General features: G+C 36.4%; 1 protein-coding gene across 2 annotated transcripts in view; it reads right to left on the bottom strand.

The window, feature by feature from the left end:
- glra1 (glycine receptor, alpha 1) overlaps window positions 1-22,711 on the bottom strand; it is a 169,523-nt gene that overhangs the window by 51,255 nt on the left and 95,557 nt on the right. For both annotated transcript variants that reach the window (XM_039775877.1, XM_039775878.1), the window contains exons 4-6: window positions 21,905-22,128; window positions 16,167-16,249; window positions 14,189-14,326 (exon numbers count right to left, since the gene is read on the bottom strand). In XM_039775877.1, the coding sequence (XP_039631811.1) occupies window positions 14,189-14,326; window positions 16,167-16,249; window positions 21,905-22,128 (445 nt within the window). The remainder of the gene's footprint in view (window positions 1-14,188; window positions 14,327-16,166; window positions 16,250-21,904; window positions 22,129-22,711) is intronic.

Below are 22,711 nucleotides of genomic sequence, written 5' to 3'. Positions count from 1 at the left end.
TCATTTTCTGTCTCTAGTTAAGATCTATTCACAAGAAATGTTCGGTTTCAATATCTTCTCCTATCCTATCTCATCCTATCCTTTACTTTATTTTTCTTTTTTACTCCCTCCTACCCTAAAGACTATGAAAGTAGTCGATAGGATTCTCTGCGATCAATAACCTCGACCTAGGCAGCATGACCTAGCATCAGCTCTCCCCTTAATTTGAATGTTTATTTTTTATTTTTTATTTATTGACCCTTGACACATTTATATGGTTATATACATTTTGGAAACACCTTCCAGTGCTCATTTTCTGATCTCCAGTTTTCTATCCTCTATCCCACAGATATATTTACTAGTCTTTCCATCAGTCTTTCTCCTTCTTGCCTTATCTTCTCTTTCTGCTTCAAATATCCAGTGAAGGCAATTCTACTTAGCATCAAAGGAATTAAAGGAACACTTTTTAATCAGAGCATAGCATAAAGTCAATGAAACTTATGGGATATTAATCTGGTCAGTTAAGTAGCAGAGGGGGTTGTTAATCAGTTTCAGCTGCTGTGGTGTTAATGAAATTAACAACAGATGCACTAGAGGGGCAACAATGAGATGACCCCCAAAACAGGAATGGTTTAACAGGTGGAGGCCACTGACATTTTTCCCTCCTCATCTTTTCTGACTGTTTCTTCACTAGTTTTGCATTTGGCTACAGTCAGTGTCACTACTGGTAGCATTAGGCGATACCTGGACCCTACAGAGGTTGCACAGGTAGTCCAACTTCTCCAGGATGGCACATCAATACGTGTCATTGCCAGAAGGTTTGCTGTGTCTCCCTGCACAGTCTCAAGGGCATGGAGGAGATTCTACGAGACAAGCAGTTACTCTAGGAGAGCTTAAGAGGGCCATAGAAGGTCCATAACCCATCAGCAGGACCAGTATCTGCTCCTTTGGGCAAGGAGGAACAGGATGAGCACTGCCAGAGCCCTACAAAATGACCTCCAGCAGGCCACTGGTGTGAATGTCTCTGACCAAACAAGCAGAAAGACTTCATGAGGGTGACCCAAGGGCCCCATGTCCTCTAATGGGCCCTGAGCTCACTGCCCAGCAGCATGCAGCTCGATTGGCATTCGCCATAGAATACCAGAATTGGCAGATGCACCACTGGTGCCCTGTGCTTTTTACAGATGAGAGCAGGTTCACCCTGAGCACGTGACAGAAGTGAAAGGGTCCAGATCTGGGAGGAGATCCCCCACAACACCATCTGTCATCTCATTAGAAGCATGCACCGATGTTGTCAGGTATGTATACAAGAACACAGGGGCCATACAAAGTGCTGCATAATTTTGAGTTGCTGCAATTAAATTTTGGCAAAATGGACTAGCCTGCCACATAATTTTTTCACTCTGATTTTTGGGGCGTCTTTGAATTCAGGGCTCTGTAGGTTGATCATTTTCATTTCCATCAAACGATGTGGCATCCTTTCGTTCCTAACACATTACCCAGTCTATATCAGTATAGATATCCAGGAGGATTTCTTTTTCCCATTGAGATCTGATGTGTTTTCAAAGTATTCCTTTCATTTTTTTGAGCAGTTTATATATATATATATATATATATATATATATATATATATATATATATATATATATATACATACACATCATACACATATATACATACATACACTATATATACAGTCATGTTTGGGAACTGCTCTTAATTCTTTGGATTTTTGTTTATCATTGGCTAAGCTTTCAAAGTAGCAACTTCCTTTTAATATAGTATTTCAGCAGTGACATTAACTTTATTGAATTAACAGAAAATATGCAATATGCATCATAATAAAATTAGACAGGTGCATAAATTTGGGCACGAAAACAGAGATATTACATCAATACTTAGTTGAGCCTCCTTTTGCAAATATAACAGCCTCTAGACGCCTCCTATAGCCTTTGATGAGCAGATGGAGGTATTTTGACCATTCCCCCAAACAAAATCTCTCCAGTTCAGTTAAATTTGATATTGGGTTGAATTCATTCGACTCTCGACTTTAACAAGGGCCCCAGTCCCTGAACTGGCCACACAGCCCCACAGCATGATGGAACCTCCATCAAATTTCACAGTAGGTAGCAGGTGTTTTTCTTGGAATGCGGTGTTCTTCCACCATGCAAAGCGCTTTTTGATATGGCCAAATAACTCAATTTTTGTCTCATCAGTCCAAAGCACTGTGTTCCAAAATGAATCTGGCTTGTCTAAATGAGCATTTGCATACAACAAGTGACTCTGCTTGTGGTGTGAGTGCACAAAGGGCTTCTTTCTCATCACCCTGCCATACAGATGTTCTTTGTGTGAATTTTGCTGAATTGTAGAACGATGTACAGATACACCATCTGCAGCAAGATGTTCTTGCAGGTCTTTGGAGGTGATCTGTGGGTTGTCTGTAACCATTCTCACAGTCCTGTGAATATGCTGCTCCTGTATTTTTCTTGGCCTGCTAGACCTGGGTTTAACAGCAACTGTGCCTGTGGCCTTCCATTTCCTGATTACATTCCTTACAGTTGAAACTGACAGAGGTATTAAACCTCTGAGATAGCTTTCTGTAGCCTTCCCCTAAACCATGATACTGGATATTCTTTATTTTCAGATTTTTTGAAAGTTGCTTTGAGGATCTCATGCTGTCACTCTTCAGAGGAGAGTCAAAGGGAAGCACAACTTGCAACTGACCACCTTAAATTTTCTCATAATTGGACACACCTGTCTATCAAGTTCAAGGTTTAGCGAGCTAACCCAACCAATTTGGTGTTGCAAATAATCAGTATTGAGCAGTTACATGCATTCAAATCAGAAAAATTACAAGGGTACCCAAATTTTTGATTTAACTTCATACAACTCAATATTGTTTCACTAAAAATCTTTGCTTGGAAAGTTGGGCAGGTTTCATTTCGAAATTCTACGCATAATGGTCATAACTAGAAGCTATTTTTCCCCATTTATTGTAATGGAGTTGAGCTCGAAAGCCGTGGGGGGCGGAGTTTCGTGTGACATCACGCCTCTCACGTAATCACGCATTACATAGAAAACCAGGAAGAGCTACAAAAAGCGCTGAAGAAAACATGCATTATATAATTAAGAAGGCAGCGAAACAATTAGAAGCAAGCGAGTGACATATAAAACCATATTCAGCGGCTCACATGAACTGACGCAGTGCGCAGACAAAAGCAACAGTTCCAAAGAGTGCTGAACAAAAACCGAATTACACTGCTACGCTCAAATAGACAAACCACACGCCGTGGCGCAATAGTAGAGCCTTTGCTTGTAGCGCCAACGTGCGAGGTTCGATTCCCGAGAGGGGATGTACTAAGTATGTACGCGCGCTTCTCGATTCATTTTACCTTCGCATCCCCTTGGTTTGAGACGTATGAAAAAATATGTGGTTAACGCAGAAAGACAGATCACCAATTGAAGCTTTATGAATAATGGATACTTTATTCGCGATCAATGATTGTTTTGGTAAAGCCATACTCAGTGTATTCATTAGATGAACGGTAAAAAAGTAAGAGCGAGGGGAGGGTAACTTATTGAGGCACACAGGCAAAACCACAATAGCACGCGGGCTCGATGTACTGTAGTGTGCGTCAACTCGATCTGAATTGCGCGATCACATTCGAAAAAATATTTCTTTTCAAGTTCTATTTAGTCCATATGTGTCAAACTCAAGGCCCACGGGCCACATCCGCCCGGCATGTAATTATATCCGCCCGAGATCATTTTATATACTGTATTATTGTTATTAATGGCCCGGGATATGAAGCGCTGGTAACACAATAAACTACAGATCCCATAATGCAGCGCTTCAGCTGCCTTGCCTAACACTTACCGCTAATCAAGTCTAGCTTATGATGCTGCAAGTTATTGCGAAGCTAGCCCACACGATGCCAAAGAGAAAAGGTGATTCTGAACATAGAGCCTTTAAAAACCGATGGGAGGCTGAGTATATGTTTACTGACATTGCCGGTAAACCCGTGTGTCTCATTTGTGGAGCTAATGTGGCTGTAATTACAGAATTTAATCTAAGACGGCACTATGAGACAAAACATCAAGATAACCTGAAAGACCTGAATGCAATGCACAAGATACAGAAAGCAGAAGAGTTAAAGAAGAATCTGACACTTCAGCAGACGTTTTACCCGTGCAAAATCACAAAGTGATTTCAAGTGAAGCTACTTTTATGGGAGACACAAATGCACCAGTGCAACTTGCCCCACTTTCCCTGTTGCCCAGTAATGTTGAACCAAGTCGGCACAACGGTGTTCCCAACACGCACTTTGCTGATAAACTGAGCGCACTGCGCACTGAGTTCGCACGGCGCTTTGGTGACTTTGAAGAACAAAAAAAGAATTTTGAGTTGTTTCTAAACCCATTTGCCGTCGATGTGGAAACTGCACCTGTGCAGATTCAGATGGAGGTGATTGAGCTGCAGTGTAATGGCACACTGAAGGCAAAGTACGATACTGCACGGCCCGCACAGTTTATTCACTCCATTCCCGCACAAATGCTCCAGCTCCGCCTACATGCGGCTCGAACCTTGTGCATGTTTGGTAGCACATATCTGTGTGAGAAGCTCTTCTCAGTCATGAAGACTAACAAAACAGCACACAGGAGTCGCCTCACTGATGAGCACCTGCAGTCCATCCTGAGAATCTCCACAACACAGAACCTCACACCAAACATAAACAAACTTGTTGCCAAAAAGATGCCAGGCGTCCAGCTCTGATAAAATGACATAAGAGCAAAGACAACTGAATGATTTGATTTGTTATTGCTGAAAAGAACAAATTTTATTTATATTTCCAGGTTTTGTTATGCACCATGTTCATATTTGAATTTGTATAATTTTGACAGGATATATTTTTATGGAGAGCAAAATCTTTTGGGATATTTAAAATTTAAGTTTATTTTTATATAAAATTACATAAGAGTAAAGAAATTTGAATGTTTGTTCTTTTAACGCTTACTTTATTTCTAACTTGTATAATTTAGACAGGATATATTTTTATGGAGAGCAAAATATTATAAGTTATTTAAGGTTTGAGTTGATTTATTCGAATAATATTCTGTCGACTAAATAAAAATTCCTTCTATTTAAAATTTAAATAGAACTTGAACAGAAACGATAGTTCATAATATCCACGCAGACTTGCACGTAAGAGCGGGAGTCATCCGTTTTAACAAGCAGCGTATTGCACTGATATGAAATAGCCTGCCCATTTAATTATTTAGGAATGGATAAATAAATTAAGATTTTGTACAAATAATGTTTTTCATTTTTCTTCCTTCATGGATTCTGCCACCCCCAGCAACAGTTGCTCGCACCCCAAAGACTGTATATATGTGTATATATTTATATATATATATATATATATATATATGTATTTTTATGTGTGTGTATATGTAGATATGTATATATATATATATGTATATATATATGGATGTATGTATGTATGTATGTATATATATATATATATATATATATATATATATATATATATATATATATATATATATATATATGTTTATATGTTTATATGTATGGATATGTATATATATATATACTAGCAGAATACCATACTTGAGCGAATGAGAAGTAGTGTGTTAAAGAAGTTATGAAAAAGAAAAGCAAACATTTTAAAAATAACGTAAGATGATTGTTAATGTAATTGTTTTGTCATTGATATGAGTGTTGTTGTCATATCTATCTATTTATATTATATATATATATATATATATATATATATATATATATATATATATAGCAAAATACCTGCATTGGCAGAGAAGTAAAAAGAAAAGGAAACATTTTAATAATAACGTAACATGATTGACAATGTAATTGTTTTGTCATTGTCATGAGTGTTGCTGGCATATATATATATATATATAAATATATATATATATATACACATCTATACACATATATATACAGTTATATATATACATATACACACATACATATATACATATACATATATAAACATACTGTATATATACACACACATATATACATACTGTATATACAACATATACATATCTACATATATACTGTATATACACATATATATATACAAATCTACATATACATATCTACATATATATATATTAGGGTGGGACTCGATTAAAAAATTAATCCAATTAATTAGAGGCTGTGTAAGAATTAATCTTGATTAATCGTATGTAATCGACACGTAAATTTGCCCCAAATCGCAAATGTTTTTTTTTAATTTAAAACGGTTTTAGTGGGCGACAGAATCAAATAATAGACATGGACATGAATATTGTAAACTGAAGCTGTTTTAATTTCTGAAAAAAGCTTTTAAACTGCATTTGAATTCAAAACAGAAACAAAAATATCATCCCTGGTTAAAATTGGGCAGACTTAAAAATAAAGTGGTAGTTTAAGTACTTTAAGTACATTTTCAGAATAGTATTGTCTTTAAATAATAATAACCAAAATTTCAACATAAAATGCAGTTTTTCTTCTTAAAAAAATAAGTCAGAAACATAAAAGGTAATTTGACCAGCTTACTCTTTAAACTCTGAGTAACATTAGCCAAAATTATTTTGTACATTAGGCTAAAACAGTGTGATCATTGAACATTTTGTAATTAGATGTATTTAGAATTACTAACGGTCACGGAAGTCCAATGATCTCCAGTAAGAGCCACAAAGTCCGCTTTCTGTAATGCATCTAATTTTGCTTGCTTTTCAGTGTGCACAAAACCATGCTTTTATCAAGGCTTCGGGTAGTCGAAATGATCAGTCGTAGGAACGTGCTTTATTCCGACTCTAACATTTTTATAGCTGTGATGTGTGCATCAGTGTAATGGATGTACCAGGAAATCATGCATTGACAAAAGTTCCCGTTTGCTTGGAATTGAAAGTGTGATTAAATGCGTTATTTTTTAACGCGTTATGGAGTACATGCATCGAAGCTTCTCAGCTGTGCTTGTGCTAAGAAAGGGAAAATTTTAAAAATAACGTAACATGATTCTGCTAACCTAATATTTTTCATACGCCCCAAACCAAGGAGATGAGAAGGTAAAATGAATCGGTAGCGCTGCACATAGTCAGTACAACCCTCTCGGGAATCAAACCTCAATGTCGGCGTTAGAGGCTTAAGACTCTACAATTGCGCCACAGTGTGTGGCTTGTCTATGCTAAAGTATGTATTGTAGATCGGGGTATATATATTCATTTATATATACACCCAAGTACCGCAGTGGAGAAGTAGAAGTTATGAAAAAGAAATACCCATGTACCGCAGTGGAGAAGTAGAAGTTATGAAAAAGAAAAGGGAACATTTTAAAAATAACGTAACATGATTGTCAATATACAGTAATTGTTTTGTGAGTGTTATTGAATGTTGCTGTCACCAAGGATTTGATTATCATTATTTCTTTCAATCAGGCTCGTATTTGTAGGATGTGTTCAAGTTACATTCCGTGTTTGTCAATCGTTGTAAAGATAAGAGGTTTCATTCATCGATTAGTTCCTTACTGCACCAATAAACAGCTCGTCTTCCTTTTTATCTGTGATGTGACAAACTGCATGCACGGGTTTTTTTACACTGTCTTCCTTTAGCAGGACATTCACTTTTTCCACCGTGTGCTTTGTTTCCGCAGTAGCTGCACTTATGAATATGATTGTATGTATAAGACGCTTCATATTTTTTTGCTGCCTTCTCAATTGTGTAATTCGGTTTTTGTTCAGCACTCTTGAACTATTGCTTTTGTCTGCGCATTGCGTCAGTTCACGTGAGCCGCTTGGTGTTCTTGCATCGAAGGTTCCCAGCTGTACTGTTGCCATCTCGTAATGTCAGCTAAGACCCGGCACTTAAAAGTTTCTCTCGCAGTTTCAATGAGTTTGTGCCAAACACCACCCTGACCATCTCATCTTCCTCTGCATAAGCACAGTCCTTCACCCGTGAACATTTACCGGCAGTGTTTGTATTGGATTGCCGCTGATGGACGGCCTTATATGGGCAGGCACTAAATTACAAACGCTAGTGGCAGCCTGTCTATGAACTTAATTTAATATAAACTTACGGTTCACGCCGTGCTTTGTTTCCGCAGTAGCTGTACTTATGAATATGCTTGTATGCATCATTTGCTTCATAATGTTTTTCTGCCTTCTCAATTATGAAATGGCGTTTTGTGCTCATCGCTGTTTGGAGTTCTTCCTTGTTCTCTACGTACTTACGTAGGAGGCGTGATGATGTCACACGAAACTCCGCCCTCCACGGCAACTCAAGACTCCATTACATTATATGGGGAAAAATAGCTTCCAGTTATGACCCTTATGCGTAGAATTTCGAAATGAAACCTGCCTAACTTTTGTAAGTAAGCTGTAAGGAATAAGCCTGCCAAATTTCAGCCTTCTACCTACACGGAAGTTGGAGAATTAGTGATGAGTCAGTGAGTGAGTGAGTGAGGGCTTTGCCTTTTATTAGTATAGATATATATGTTTATATATGTGTGTGTGTGTGTGTGTGTATATATATATATATATATATATATATATATATATATATATATATATATATATATATATATATGACAGAAACACTCATAACAGTGACAAAACAATTACATTGACAATCATGTTACGTTATTTTCAAAATGTTTCTTTTTCTTTTTCATTACTTCTTTAACACACTACTTCTCCGCTACAAAGCGTGGGTATTTTGCTAGTATATATATCTTTAATAAAACCCCTGTGTGCATCCAGGTGTCCGTGTGTGTGTATCTTCTGGTGAAGTGCGCATGCGCAGGGCCACACGGCACTTGTTCAGTCTCTTCCTGTGCATTCCCTGTGCAGAGAGAGAGACAGACGCACACACAGGCGCGCGTGCGACACACACACACACACACACACACACAGGTGCGCGCGAGACAGACAGACAGACAGACACACACAGAGGCGCGAGAGAGACACACACACAGTCACGTGTGGGAGAGAGACAGACAGACAGACACACACACACACACACACAGACAGACACAGAGGCGTGCACTTAAGAGACAAACACACGCGAGAGACAGACACACACACAAGCAGGCCCGCAAAAGAGACACACACACACACACACACGCGCGTGCATTGTTGCAATGTTACTTTTCTTGGTTGTTTATTAAATTATGGATTTTTCAAATGTTCATTTTATTCCCTGTGCTTAAAACTCATTTAAAAAAAAAAGTGTTTTTAGCGAAAAGTCGTAAGTCTATAGCGCAAACTCTTGCAGTGTTAGTTTTCTTTGTTGTTCAAGGTTTTCTTAGTGTTATTCAATGTTTTTACATTTAGTTTACTATTACGCTGTGCATTCAATGGTATAATTAACTATATTTGTGCTTAAAAACTTTAAAAAATATATATTTACATACAGTTCATACGGTCTGGAACGGATTAATTGTATTTACATACAATCCTATGGTGGAAATTACTTTGGGTCACGACCAAATCGGGTTACAACCAGAGTTTTGGAACGAACTATGGTCATGAACCAAGGTTCCACTATATTACTGTCAGACAAAATTACAGCCATTTTACGTAAATACAAACCAGTATTACTGAGAGAGAAAATTAAAGGCACACAATTCAGCGATGAATATTACAGCCATATACAAGGTCCCTTGCCATTTAATATAGACTGTTCCTACTAATGTTTATGCAGTACTGTTCTAGCGCCCGTTATTGTAACGGGCTCAATGTCTAGTATATATATATATATATATACTAGCAAAATACCAGCTCAGCAGTGGAAAAGTAGTGTGTTAAACAAGTAATGAAAAGAAAAGGAAACATTTTAATAGTAATAACGTAACATGATTGACATTGTCATGAGTGTTGCTGTCATATATATATATATATATATATATATATATATATATATATATATATATATACACACACACACATAAACATATATATATACATATACACACATATATACAGTATATATACACATATACATCCACATATATATACATATATATATATATATGTGCACAAAACCATGCTTTTATCAAGGCTTCTGTCGGGTAGTCTTTTGAAATGAACTTTTCCTCCAATCAGTCGTAGCAACGCGCTTTCTTCCGACTGTTACATTTTTTGTAGCTCTGATGTGTGCATCAATGTAATCGGTGTACCAGTAAATCATGCATTGACAGAAGTTCCCCTTTGCTTGGAATGCAAAGTGTGATTAAATGCGTTATTTTTTATCATGCGAAGCTTCTCAGCTGTGCTTGTGCTAAGAAAAGGAAACATTTTTAAAAATAACGTAACATGATTGTCAATGTAACCTTTTGTAAGTAGTGCCTGGAGGATTCAGAGTGTGGAGAAACTCTAGAGACAGCGTGTGTATTAACTTGTGGATTTTTCTGTGAGTATTTGGTGGCAGCGTCACAAAGTTGGTCCCGCAAGACTGCGTTAGCTGCGGAACTCAGCTCAGAGCGAAATGAGGTGAATGAGAGGGGAGATGATGACGTGACTCCCCCACCCGCCTTAACTGTCAATCCCCCCCACAAAGACAGTCTCTCGGAATTTGCATAAGCACAGCCCCTCACCAGCAATGTTAACTTAGTTACAAAGTGATCAAAACTCTTGTTTATATCCTGTGTCCTCTCATTAAACTTGTATCCTGCATTAGCCGTGGGCATAACAAACGCCAGCGGCAGCCTGTCTATGAACTTAATTTAAACTTTAGGTTTACATCGTGCTTTGTTTCCGAAGTAGTTGCACTCATGAATATGGTTGTATGTGTCAGTCGCTTGCTTCTTATTGTTTTGCTGCCTTCTCAATTGTATAATGCATGTTTTCTTCAGTGTTTTTTGGAGCTCTTCCTTGTTTTCTACGTACTGCATTGACAAGTCGGTTCACGTGATTACGTGGGAGGCGTGATGATGTCACATGAAACTCCGCCCCCCACGGCCATCAAGCTCAACTCCATTACAGTATATGGAGAAAAATAGCTTCCAGTTATGACCATTACGCGTAGAATTTCGAAATGAAACCTGTCCAACTTTTGTAAGTAAGCTGTAAGGAATAAGCCTGCCAAATTTCAGCCTTCCACCTACATGGGAAGTTGGAGAATTAGTGATGAGTGAGGGAGTGAGTGAGTCAGTCAGTCAGTCAGTGAGTGAGGGCTTTGCCTTTTATTAGTGATATATATATAGTCACAGGTGGCTGGGGGGGCGACTCGGCCGGGATGCCCAGAAAGACTACAAGACGGCTTACGCCCACCTCAGACCAGCATCTCATGATGGAAACTCGCATGGAAACAATTTACACTCTCCTAAACTTAAAGTAAAGGGCATTTTTTCAGATTTTGGAAGAAAGCTGAATACCTAGGGAAAAACAACACAGATATGGAGAGAGTGAGCAAGTGTCTATAAACTGTGATTGTTAAGTTAACCAAGAATTATGGAAAAATAAGACGGCAGTGCTAGGCAGTAATCACAATAAAACCTCCATATAGAATATATGCATGAAAATCAATAAAAACAAGGGTTGCTCAACAATGTTTTAACGCTTTCTATACTTCACTCAAAATTAACAGGATATGTCTGCAACTCTGTCACTTTAAATGTTCTGCTTGTTATTGCACTGCTGCAGGGAAATCTATTTCCTAGGCATTGTGCATTTGAATCTAAAATGGTGTTATGCAGTGATGTGAATTTTAAACAACAAGCTAATATTGGATTTCTTGTAAAGGAGAAGAAAATAAGTGACAAATATTAACAGGCAATTGCAAAAGTGTATGGAGACAATGCTGTTGAAAAAAGCACTGTTAGAATTGTGGATTACGAGAAAAGCAAGGCAGGGCTTATTCATGCACTTCACTCTGGCTAGAGAAAGGAATATAACCAGACATTATTTAAGACTGGAGATCAATGTCAGTGAAACTGGATAACATATCTTCTTCTGGCCAGTAGAGTTTTAACATTACCCATTCACAAGATAAAATTTTGACCAATGGTTTTAAGGATATACAGTTTGTGCCATCAAACTGTTAACTCAGATCTGTACATTTAAATTCTTAGAAAACTGCAGATGGCTTTAAGGAGTATCCAACTTAAAAAATGTTGCTGCATGACAACACTTGACAACACATAAGTGCAAAAACACAAGAGGCAATCACAAAAGTCAGTTGTTTTGATTCTTCTCTATTTACCCTAAAACTCAGATATCACTACCTTAGATTTCCACCTCAAGAGGCAACTGAAAAAGTGAAGACGTGCTTGCCAGAGAAAAACTCAAGACTGATCCATGAAATAGTTACATGTTCTTGATTGATGCTAGTACAAGGCTACTGAAATTGACGGAGGTTATGTTGAAAAGAGTAGTGAAGCAAATATTTATAAAATCCTTGGAATATGTTCAAGTGTATACTGTATATATCAAAAATAACAAGGAAAAAATCTGTGTTGGAAAAATATCTGTGCAACTGTAGCACAGTTCAAACCAGGCATCAATACTCATTCTTCATTTTTCTACAAAAAACAAAAACATACCACATGTTTTTTTTTATAGTTTTGTCTGAATTATTGGTTGAAACCAAAAATTATAACCTCATTTTTTATTTACATTTATAAATTCAAATACAACTTACCAGTCACATAGTGTTTTAGCTAATTTTATTTTTACACTAATTGAAAACTTTACAGCATTTCATTAAACTGTGTGATCTGCATGGAACACAGAGTAGAATATGAACAAGTAACAGATCTGAGCAGAATCAAAATATATTTTCACATAATAGTTTCACGAGGGAGTGTCTTATTCACCATTTCAAAGCAAAAACAACATAATGTGGGTTGTGCAGACTCACTGGACATATCAAAAGTAGAGTAAAAGGCTATTATCATATTTTCTGATGGATTAAACAGGTCTTTCCTTGCTATGCATATCTCTCTGACAGCTATTTTAAGGACCACTAAATTATACAACATGGGTAACTATTTATTATTTGATGACAGTTGCATGTTAATGTCAGCACTAAAAACATACATTTACAGCAATGTTTTGTGATGTTTGTGTTAATTAATAAACACTCCTACATACCTGCAAACGAACCTTCCAAAAATATATACCAGCAATGGTAACATCTGAAAAAGCTAAACGATTACAGTATATCAATGCATAATGTTTAAAAGCCATGCATGAAGAAAGGAACAAAATAATAAACAAATAATGAGATAAACCATAAAAAATATGCTCAGTTAGCAATAGACCCCAGAAGTGACTCCAAATAGGTTAATTAATATGTAGTACTAAAACAGAAAGAAAAAAGCAGGCTAGATGCCCTCCTAAATACTCAAAGTTTCAAGAATTTATTTATGTAGCTGTACACAGCATGAGTAGATTTTCTTTTTATTTTCACTTTTTATTATCCAATAATATTAAATGAAAAGACTCTTTGTTCACTGTTGTCATCTCAGGTCTTGTGGGATACAAAAGCTACAACGAAAATAATAATAATGGTCATTCAGACCTGACAATTCCAAAAATTAGCAGATTGTCATTAACATGTAAGGAAACCTATCAGTAACTTGAGCTCCTATTCAGTATCAGAATGTATTTGTGTTTTCATTTAGTGCCTGAAGGTTTTCTCCAGCTAGCTTAGATTTCTACTGACAATCTGAAGACTAGCTGTTAGTTTGATTTATGATGCTAAATCTTTTCTCTTTTTGCCCTGCTGGTAATCAGCCCATCTACTGTGACTGGCATAGGCTGTGGTATATAAAAATAACAAACAGAATGAGAGGATGTGGGTACAGAAAACAATTAATTAAATATTATAAGTGATCATTTATTTAATGATAAAATTAAGCAAATTTGTATTCAATCAAGGTAATACCTCTAATTTAGAAATAGTAATTTGCAAATGTAAGGAAGTATACATAGTATTACTATATGTTTAATATTAGGTCACAAAAAAGATAAGGAAAATGCACATTACATAAATTAAAAATATGTCATATATTATTAATGTTGATGATGCAGAATCAAAATACACAATGATAGATAGGCAGACTTGCAAACAGACCTTGATATTCTAAAATACAAGCCAATAATCTTCCTTTAGGTATCTACCAGTCATTTTGATTTTTTGCTACAATATACCGTGCCATTTTTCCAGTTTGGTGGTACTGACCTGTGTTGTAGTGTTTTGTGCAGTAGCGCAAGTCTTTCTCTTCTTTAAGAATAAACTGAGGTAATGTTAGTCCATCAGCCACCTGCACAGCTCCCTTTTCATCCCACTCAAAGATGAGGTCATTCATGGTGTAACCAACTAAAGCAGAAGGATGACAAGTCAGAACTGTTGTTTTTCTGCTGATAAACACAGAGCACATTATGCAGGTGTAAATTAGCAGGCATTATTGTCTTCAAGATAGGTACCATTCATGTACATTTTTTAAATTTAATTACACTTTTACTTGCAATTACTTAAAACTCATAAGGGTGTTGCACAGTTTCTAGCACTGTCAGTCTATAGAACTTACTTTAATTGTCACAGGGTGTCATATATAAATTGTAACCTCACAAGCCCTTATCTGCTAAGCCACACTGTTTGCCTAACACGTTTTTCTTTGTGTAGTAAATAACATCCCAAGGTGCTCAATAAATAGTGCTTTCTTCTATTTTTGCACTTCTAGGGAGCTAATAGGTTTACCAATTTGCTCAAGGTCAAACAGTGAATGTAGCATTAATGACACCATCAAAAAATAAGTTGGACTACAAAATATTTTTGACTAAACAAAGAAAAGGTAGTGATACTGCTTTGCTCTAATTGATGCCAATGGGCATATGGTATTGACCAAGCATATGCCACTGTAAAAAGTAGAATACTTTTATTTGCTGCCTATAAATTATTTCACTAAAAACAGTATACACAAGTAAGAACGTATGCCTGAAGGATCACAGATAACTCAGATGTGTTTTGCCTCACCTCTGCTTCAGAATTGTAAGTCTTAGAAGCAGTTTTTTTTTTTTCACTGACAATGTCTTAGCAATCCAAGGGCAGCTACTGTGAAACAAGTGAACACAGCCATCTCTAAATCTGTCAAGAGCATTCGCTTTCAGAAATGATGCGTTGAAGAGTTTCCACTCCAACCCCTCTAACTTTCAAAACAATTGACAGATTTATTTCAAAAGAGAATTTCTTGGTATTGTGACATAAATGACCACAAAATTAAGTCTCTGTGGTAGTTCATTTTACATTTAAAACAAAGAGAAGTCCATGAAACGTCACCTGTGCCTTAAATTTATCCTTGTGATTTTCTTTCTGCTAAAATGCAAATTCGACTTCTGTCAAAAGTTGTAAACTGTGCCATCTTTTTAATGGTCTGCACATTCTAAACACTACGTTCCTCTGGGCCAACATTCATCTCTTCTTAATATTGTAAGGATTTCTAACACCATAACATGTGTATTAACACACTGTCTCTGTAAACAACATATCTCTTTATTCATTTAGCCCACAGGTTTACAGTATTTGCCTCTATGGTGGTCTCACATACTACATCTTCATTCTTATGACATATTGAACTGGTGGGTTACTGTGTTACCTGCAATTAGCAATTCACATTTACTTTATATATTTAATTAAATTTGTAGTATTCTTGATTTTGTAAGGTAATTTTTGCATTATGCTGGGTATAAATAGCTCTACATAAAAGATTACCTCAGCATTATGGTCTGTGATTCATGCCTACATATAAATTAATATAAAACAGTGCATAAAAAAGCTTTTTTTAAGAAAAAACAAAACAAACATTGCAGTTGCTTTAAATATAAGATACATATTATGTGAAATGTTTAATTTATCTATATTTACAAAGTGAATGGCTTATTGCCCTTCCCCAGCACTGATGATATGTAATTAAAACCAGTTCTGGTGATGCAATTCACGTGAATTTGAGCAAATACCAAAAATAAGCTTCAGCAAAAAGCCATTCTTAAAAATGATAGAAGTACAGTCTAAAATCCCAGGTGAATTGTGCAGCTGTTTGAAGCCGATCTGCAAGTTGCTTTTACATTGTTCTATTTTAGGATGTTCTGCACACCCTTCTCATTATTTTGAAATAAATAACTCCCTTATTGATGTATTACTGTATTAAGAGAACACTTACAGCTCTCCAACTGCATAATACACGTCTGCACATCCATGGGAAAGTTCTTCAGGTCCATTGGGCAAGCCAGTACCAGTGTTATTCTGGTCATAAAAGAAAAATAAAATTAACCACTCTTCCTTAGTTTTAATCATTCACTCATCCATCAATCTGTAGACCTGAAGCCTGCATCTGCAATAGTCGGTGCCAGGTAGGAACCAGTTCTGGACTTGAATCCAGATCAGAAATAGAGACACCAAACTAAGAGCTTGTCTTCAGACTGTGGAAAACTGCAAGCCCTGGTCTAAACACTGCTGAACCCTGGGAGAACCTGCAAATGACCCAGCCGAGCTGGGGATAGAAGCCGCGTCAAATCCAGTCAGGTGGCATCACTACCCCAACTTCTTCTGCAGTTCATTAGTCTTATTATGAACATATATTTATTTGAAACAGTTATTCATAATGTTAACAATTAAATTACAGCTTCATATGAAGAAAATGCCCCTTGATGAATATATAATAAATTATAAAGACTTGAAATGTCAAGCCATGAATTCAGTGGTGTCTTTTGGGACAATTTAAAAAAAAACTGAATGACATACATCGAGGGAAAGACCTTTGTGTGGGGAAGAAAATGCTTTATGAACACATTTATATAAGTATACATTGTCAGTCAAAAGTTTGATACACCCAGAATTTTTCATTTTTTTGACAGAAAATCTTTTTTTGTATCAAGATAACATGATTTAAAAATATAGCCAAGACATAAATACTGTTTCTAATGGATGTTACTACTTATTATTCAAGCATGACTACAAAGTTTCATTTTGACCAATTTTATTTTGAAGAATTAATTTTTATAAAGTAGGTTGAACAAGCTGTTTCATTTTGGCCATTTTTGAATCCAGAACTGAACTTTCATCAAAGATGTCAGCTTAAGAAATTAGCTTTCCTTTTGCTGCACAGCTGCTGATATTTGCATAGTAATTTTTAGATATCAGAAACAACACATTAAAGCAGTATACCTTTTCCCTTTCATTTCTCTAGCACCATCACACACCACAGTATTTTTATTTATTTATATTTTTTTTTATTCAGTATTGGATCTCTTGCTTCTATGCATTAATTGCTTTTTCAATCCTATTGTATTTTGGCCTGAAACCAGGTTTCTTACCTTTCATCCCTGAATTCATCACAAATGAGTATACAAGAACAAATATTAAACATGTTTTTCACGTGGTAACTTTAAGTTTAGAAAACTTTTAAAACAGTAAAGTTTGCAAGGCTCAGATCATTTCACTGCATGGTTTCAGTGTTTACAATAATAACCCACGACTGCTGCAGTGCAAAGGACTTCTAAATGGTTAATCTAACACGTTAATTAAGTAATTACTCAATAAAGCATTAGACGTAAATAAAATCTTTAAACACTGCAGCTCTCAAGTGACTTCTCCAGGATCTAGATACATTAGTGACTGACTTACACATGCAGATTTAAGTGTTGCTTTCATTAAGTGTTGCAGCACAAGACCATATCTTTCCCATTTACAAGGTCAAAAACATGACAGCAATAATAGAGGCTGAGGGATCAGTACAGTACTACACTTTACAAAGCTTTTTATGCCTCATAAGAGAATCCATCAATAGAGTATGAGAAAGCTATTTCTACACATGTAAAAAGAAAAGGTAATATTTCAAAGTGTATGTTCAAAGCATAAGTGCCACAAAGTTGCTATTGTTTGTCTCTCTTTTTCAAATAAAATGTAAAATCTTATCATTCCTTATGCTTTACATGGTAAGTTGGCAGACAGTTTCTTCCAAACACACATCTTGATGAACAAGGACAGATAATGACAGTGATTTTCAAGTAAGTATAAAATTTCACAGTTGTCAGATCTGAACGTGTAGTCATGCAGTTCACAGGCAGCACAGAATGAATATGAAGTGAAACAAACATGTCCTTTTGTAGCTGGTTTGCACTTGCCAACAGCTGGGGTCCATGGCTGTAGAATAACTACAGATAAAAAATCTAGTCTTATATTAATACTGCTTACTACATTTGAATCTACATATGTAGAAAAATCTTAAAATGCATTAATTGCAGAATAATGGAAAATGCATAAATTATAAAAGTGGTCAATGGAATTCAGTGTTGTGGGGGGATTAAGTCTATCAAGGAAGCAAGAAATAGTCCTGGATGGGGTGTCAGTGTATCTCAGAGTACATGCATCACTCAAAAACACATCCAGTTTGCAATCACAAATTAATCTAATGCTCATATCTTTGGGATATGGGAGAAAATCATATTGTCTGCAGACACAAGAAGAATATTTAATTCAGGATGGTGAATCCATGAGGCAGCAGCACTAACCACTGTGTCTCTGTGCCACCCTAATGAAGAATACATTTGCATAAATTAAAAAAAATCTTAACACATTAATATAGAAATATAAGGTAATTATTTGATTTATCATTAAAATACTATAGTAAAAGAAACATATTGAGATCACCCAGATGAATAACCCACACCAGAGCTGCAATTCTGGGTAAATTTATAGGTCAACTGGTGTTTACATGTATATAGGGTCATCAACTTGGCAACGCATTGCCACTCTCCATCACCGTGAGTTGTCAGTATAACTAGGTTACCTCAAAAGCTACACAATATATAAAACATAACATTCTCAATCTCACTTAATTTAATTCAGGGCTCTGGAGGCCCAAAGCCAATCCCAACAACACTTGGCACAAGTCAGAAGCCAATATGGAATCGGCAATTTTATTTTTAATGCTTTGATATAAGCAGTACCCTACTGCTATCTGGTTCACTGGCACACCTCCATAATAATAAAACAAGTCTGCCTTTGACCTGTCTACCACTTGCCTGCTGTTTTACTTATGTTCTCATTCTCACTCTGTAACTTTCTTTTTTATTTAGTGCACTTCTCTTCCCTCTGGTCTAAACCACTCTCTCTTTTTGGTGCCTTTTATTTATTTCTCATATTCCCCATGGACGGTGCTTTATGCCCTTACAGAAAATGCTTTCCCCTGTACTTCACCCCAGCCGATTCAACAGATGTCACAATGCTTTACATTACATAATAGTAAATGTTTTATTATCATAGTTAAATGCTGGCACCATCAAAATACATAATGAACTATATACAGTAGGTAATGTTACAGTCCTATATAATGTACTGTATACTTCAGATTCACTTTATTTTTCAAAAATTGCATTGTGTATGTAATGGCTAGTGCCATTTCAACTTCCAGTCTAATTACTCCAATTTCAATGTCTGAACTTTCTCGTCTTTTAATCGAGGGCTTTCTGACGGTTTCTCTCATTTCCCAAAAACAAGCTCACACAACGAAAAACTAGTCACTGCTCATGTACGAGGTAAAACATGCTACAGACACCTGTATGAATACCATTCTACTAATAGCTGCGATGTGTACTATATGGTTAATGGAGTGATGAGGTGTAGTGGTATGCCATATGTTTAGTTCTCTCTTTGAAAAAGGGATTGCATGACAGATGCAAATATTTGGCAAAATGGGGTTACTGCGATTGGAAAAACAGCATAGTGTACAGGGCATTGCCGACTATACAGGTGTGTCAAAGCATGCTATCCAATAAGTCTTCTAGCAGTGGCATACATTGTAGTCAACTGCTCATTGTCAACAGATCTGTGGTCGAAAGACGGTGCACACATATAGACTGTGGCCACGTTTTATGCACTATGACAGCAAACCGCAAGAACTGGTGCAGGCAAACAATGCAGGCTCACAAGCCATTTACGAACAAACACTTAAATGGGAACTGCAAGCCATAGATATCTGGAGCAGAGTACCATGAAAGTGGCCCTTGGTAACAGCTATCCATAAAGCTACATGGTTACAGTGAGTACAGAGTGACAAATAATGGACTGTTGACCCAAAGAAACTTGTTATCTGGTCTGCTGTAATCTGCTGTACTCGAATGCTGTGAGGCGATGACTACATTGTAATCCACATGAAGCCTTTCCTGAGGACTGTGTGCAAGGTCCTATCACTTTGTGATGTACTTAGGGTGTTTAAGCTATGAGGAAATGGGCTCTTTAGTTAAGGTGACAATGCACTTGAACCAGAATGACTACATTGGGCTTCTGGACAACCCTGAGTTACCTCACCTTCAGAATAAATATAACATGTCTTCCCCAGTCCTTGAAAATAAAACTTGGCACAAAAAACATCCTGAAGCATTCTCGCATCTGGACCAGCCCGCAAAAATACCCAGAATTAAATCCTATAGAAAATCTTTGCAACTATTTGGAGCAATAAGTGAAACTCTTTAAGTGTCAGCTGACCAATCTGGCTGAACTGTGGGATTTGCTGGTGGAAGAGAAGATGAAAATTGATGTCACCTACATCTGCAAACTGATGGTGTCCATGACAGACAGAATTGCGGCTGTTCTTCTGTGGAGGAGTTACATGCTACTAGATAAGGTTTTGCTAGGGGTGACAATTTTTTGTCCTATGAGCTTATGACTGTTAAACTACTTACTAGCACTGTTTAAGTAAGATTGAGTGTTATGTGGTGCATGCAAATCTATGTCCAGGGGTTGCCTCATGCTTAATGTCATTTGAAAAGGTAAGTTTAGAAAAAGAATGGATGTATTGCTATTTGACAAAATACTTTGCTTTAAAAAGTGCACTTCATTATATATAACATACACAAAGTGTAAAATCTATTCTGTACACCTGTCCTTCCCATTTAATTGACTGTTCAAAAAATGGTTGCATCATACAGTATCTGTGGACATTCATATACTGCATAAAATGAGCATGTCAGCACTCACCAAAATAATGAGTGAATTAAATATGGACCAGTGTGCCATGACATCTTCATATTTGCTAGTATAAGTGTATTAGGAAAAGTCATGTTGTTTTAGTTCCATGCAAAAACAGGTTTATTACGAATGGACCAACACCCAATAAAGTTAGAAGAAACAAAAAAGGTGGGGAGTAGGAGACAGACAACTTGTGCAGAGTGACAGATGGGCCATGGCCAGGTGTAACAGAATGCACAAACTGCCATAGATGACATACTGCTAACACTGAAACAATCGTGTCCCACCAGTTCCAAGTCCTACTGCTACTAGAATGGGACACAACCAGAACAAAACTAGTCATATCAATGTAATCTAAATGGCTGCTTTGTACTTTTAGCTTTAATTCATATTCAAATTAATCTATTAGAGTAGGCTGTTTTTCTAACTCAGTTAACCAACTGACATTTGCTGGCCATTCTGGCATCATTGGGCACAAAGGATATAACAACCCTAAACAGGATATCCACAGCAGGACACACTAATGCACATGCTCTCAAGCACAAATTCTAGACCAATTTTAGTCACTAATTCTCCTGACATATATGTGTTTGGAGTTTAGGGGAAAACAGAATATTGGTTCTAGCTATAGCTATGTTTTACCATCCTTATTTACTGTACACATCAAGTCACGTTTCAGTTTATTGTCATATGTACAGAATAAAAGGAAATTCTCTTGACCCTCCCACAAGGCTACTATCTTTTATTGCAATTAAGTAACAAACAAAAGCTGAAAAGCACACAGAAATAACTTTTAATTACAGAGGCAAAACTGTAAAATATACTTAAGCCTAAGTCCCCTAAACTGGATACAGAGTCCAGAATAGAAGTATAAAATTTTTGTTTAAATGACGAAATTGTGACTAGCATTTAGCAGACACTTCCACTCACCTGATGCTGTATAATACATTTCCGTTTTTTGCAATTCGCAGCAATTTGTTGTCAGTTGTGACTTCATGGAAGTTGGCTCCTTTCTCATTGGCAAAAAATAAATCTGGTTTCCAAATGGAGTCTAACATGGATGGGTCCAGATCAAGGGAGTCATCAGGGTACTCACTGTAGGCCAAACGAGGGTCATTCCACTGCTGCCGTAGAAAGATGTTCACTCTGTAATCCTGGATTGGATAGCAAATGGAACACTATTTGTATTCACCAACTTTTAAAACATTTACATGCAATGTCAAAGGAAAAACTGTTTAATATTTCTGTTATTACACTTATACATCATTGAAAAGCAAACCTAATTTTTTAGACCCTGTGATATGTTTAATCACAGTGAATATACTGCACATGTATGTCAATTAAAAATAAACTTATAAAGCTGCAATTTCCCTTCTACAACTAGGCAGCATACCAGAACATGTGTACTTTTTGTAACGACCTTTGCATTTTCTGGCAGCCAACACCATACATTTCACCAATCTGTTCTCGTTTTCATACTTTACAGCATGTTTTGGAGTTTTGACTATTTATAATGTGCTCTTGAAATACATATCAGAATTACTAAATACTTAGATTAATTATCTTTCCATTGCATTTAAAATTTGATTCCTCCTGTTGAATTTATTTTCCCTCTGAAGTTTATTCCCATAAGAGTGAGTTATTTTTATTGCAACCGAATGGAAATAAATCCCAATACACAAAAATGTTAAATTGTGTTTTTGTCACACTCTTTTATCTTATTAAAGGCACATTAGC

Source organism: Polypterus senegalus, chromosome 13 (assembly GCF_016835505.1).
Source record: "Polypterus senegalus isolate Bchr_013 chromosome 13, ASM1683550v1, whole genome shotgun sequence".
Classification (NCBI taxonomy): domain Eukaryota; kingdom Metazoa; phylum Chordata; class Cladistia; order Polypteriformes; family Polypteridae; genus Polypterus; species Polypterus senegalus.
Note: the sequence above shows the minus strand (reverse complement) of the source record. Positions and strands in the feature narration are given on the sequence as shown.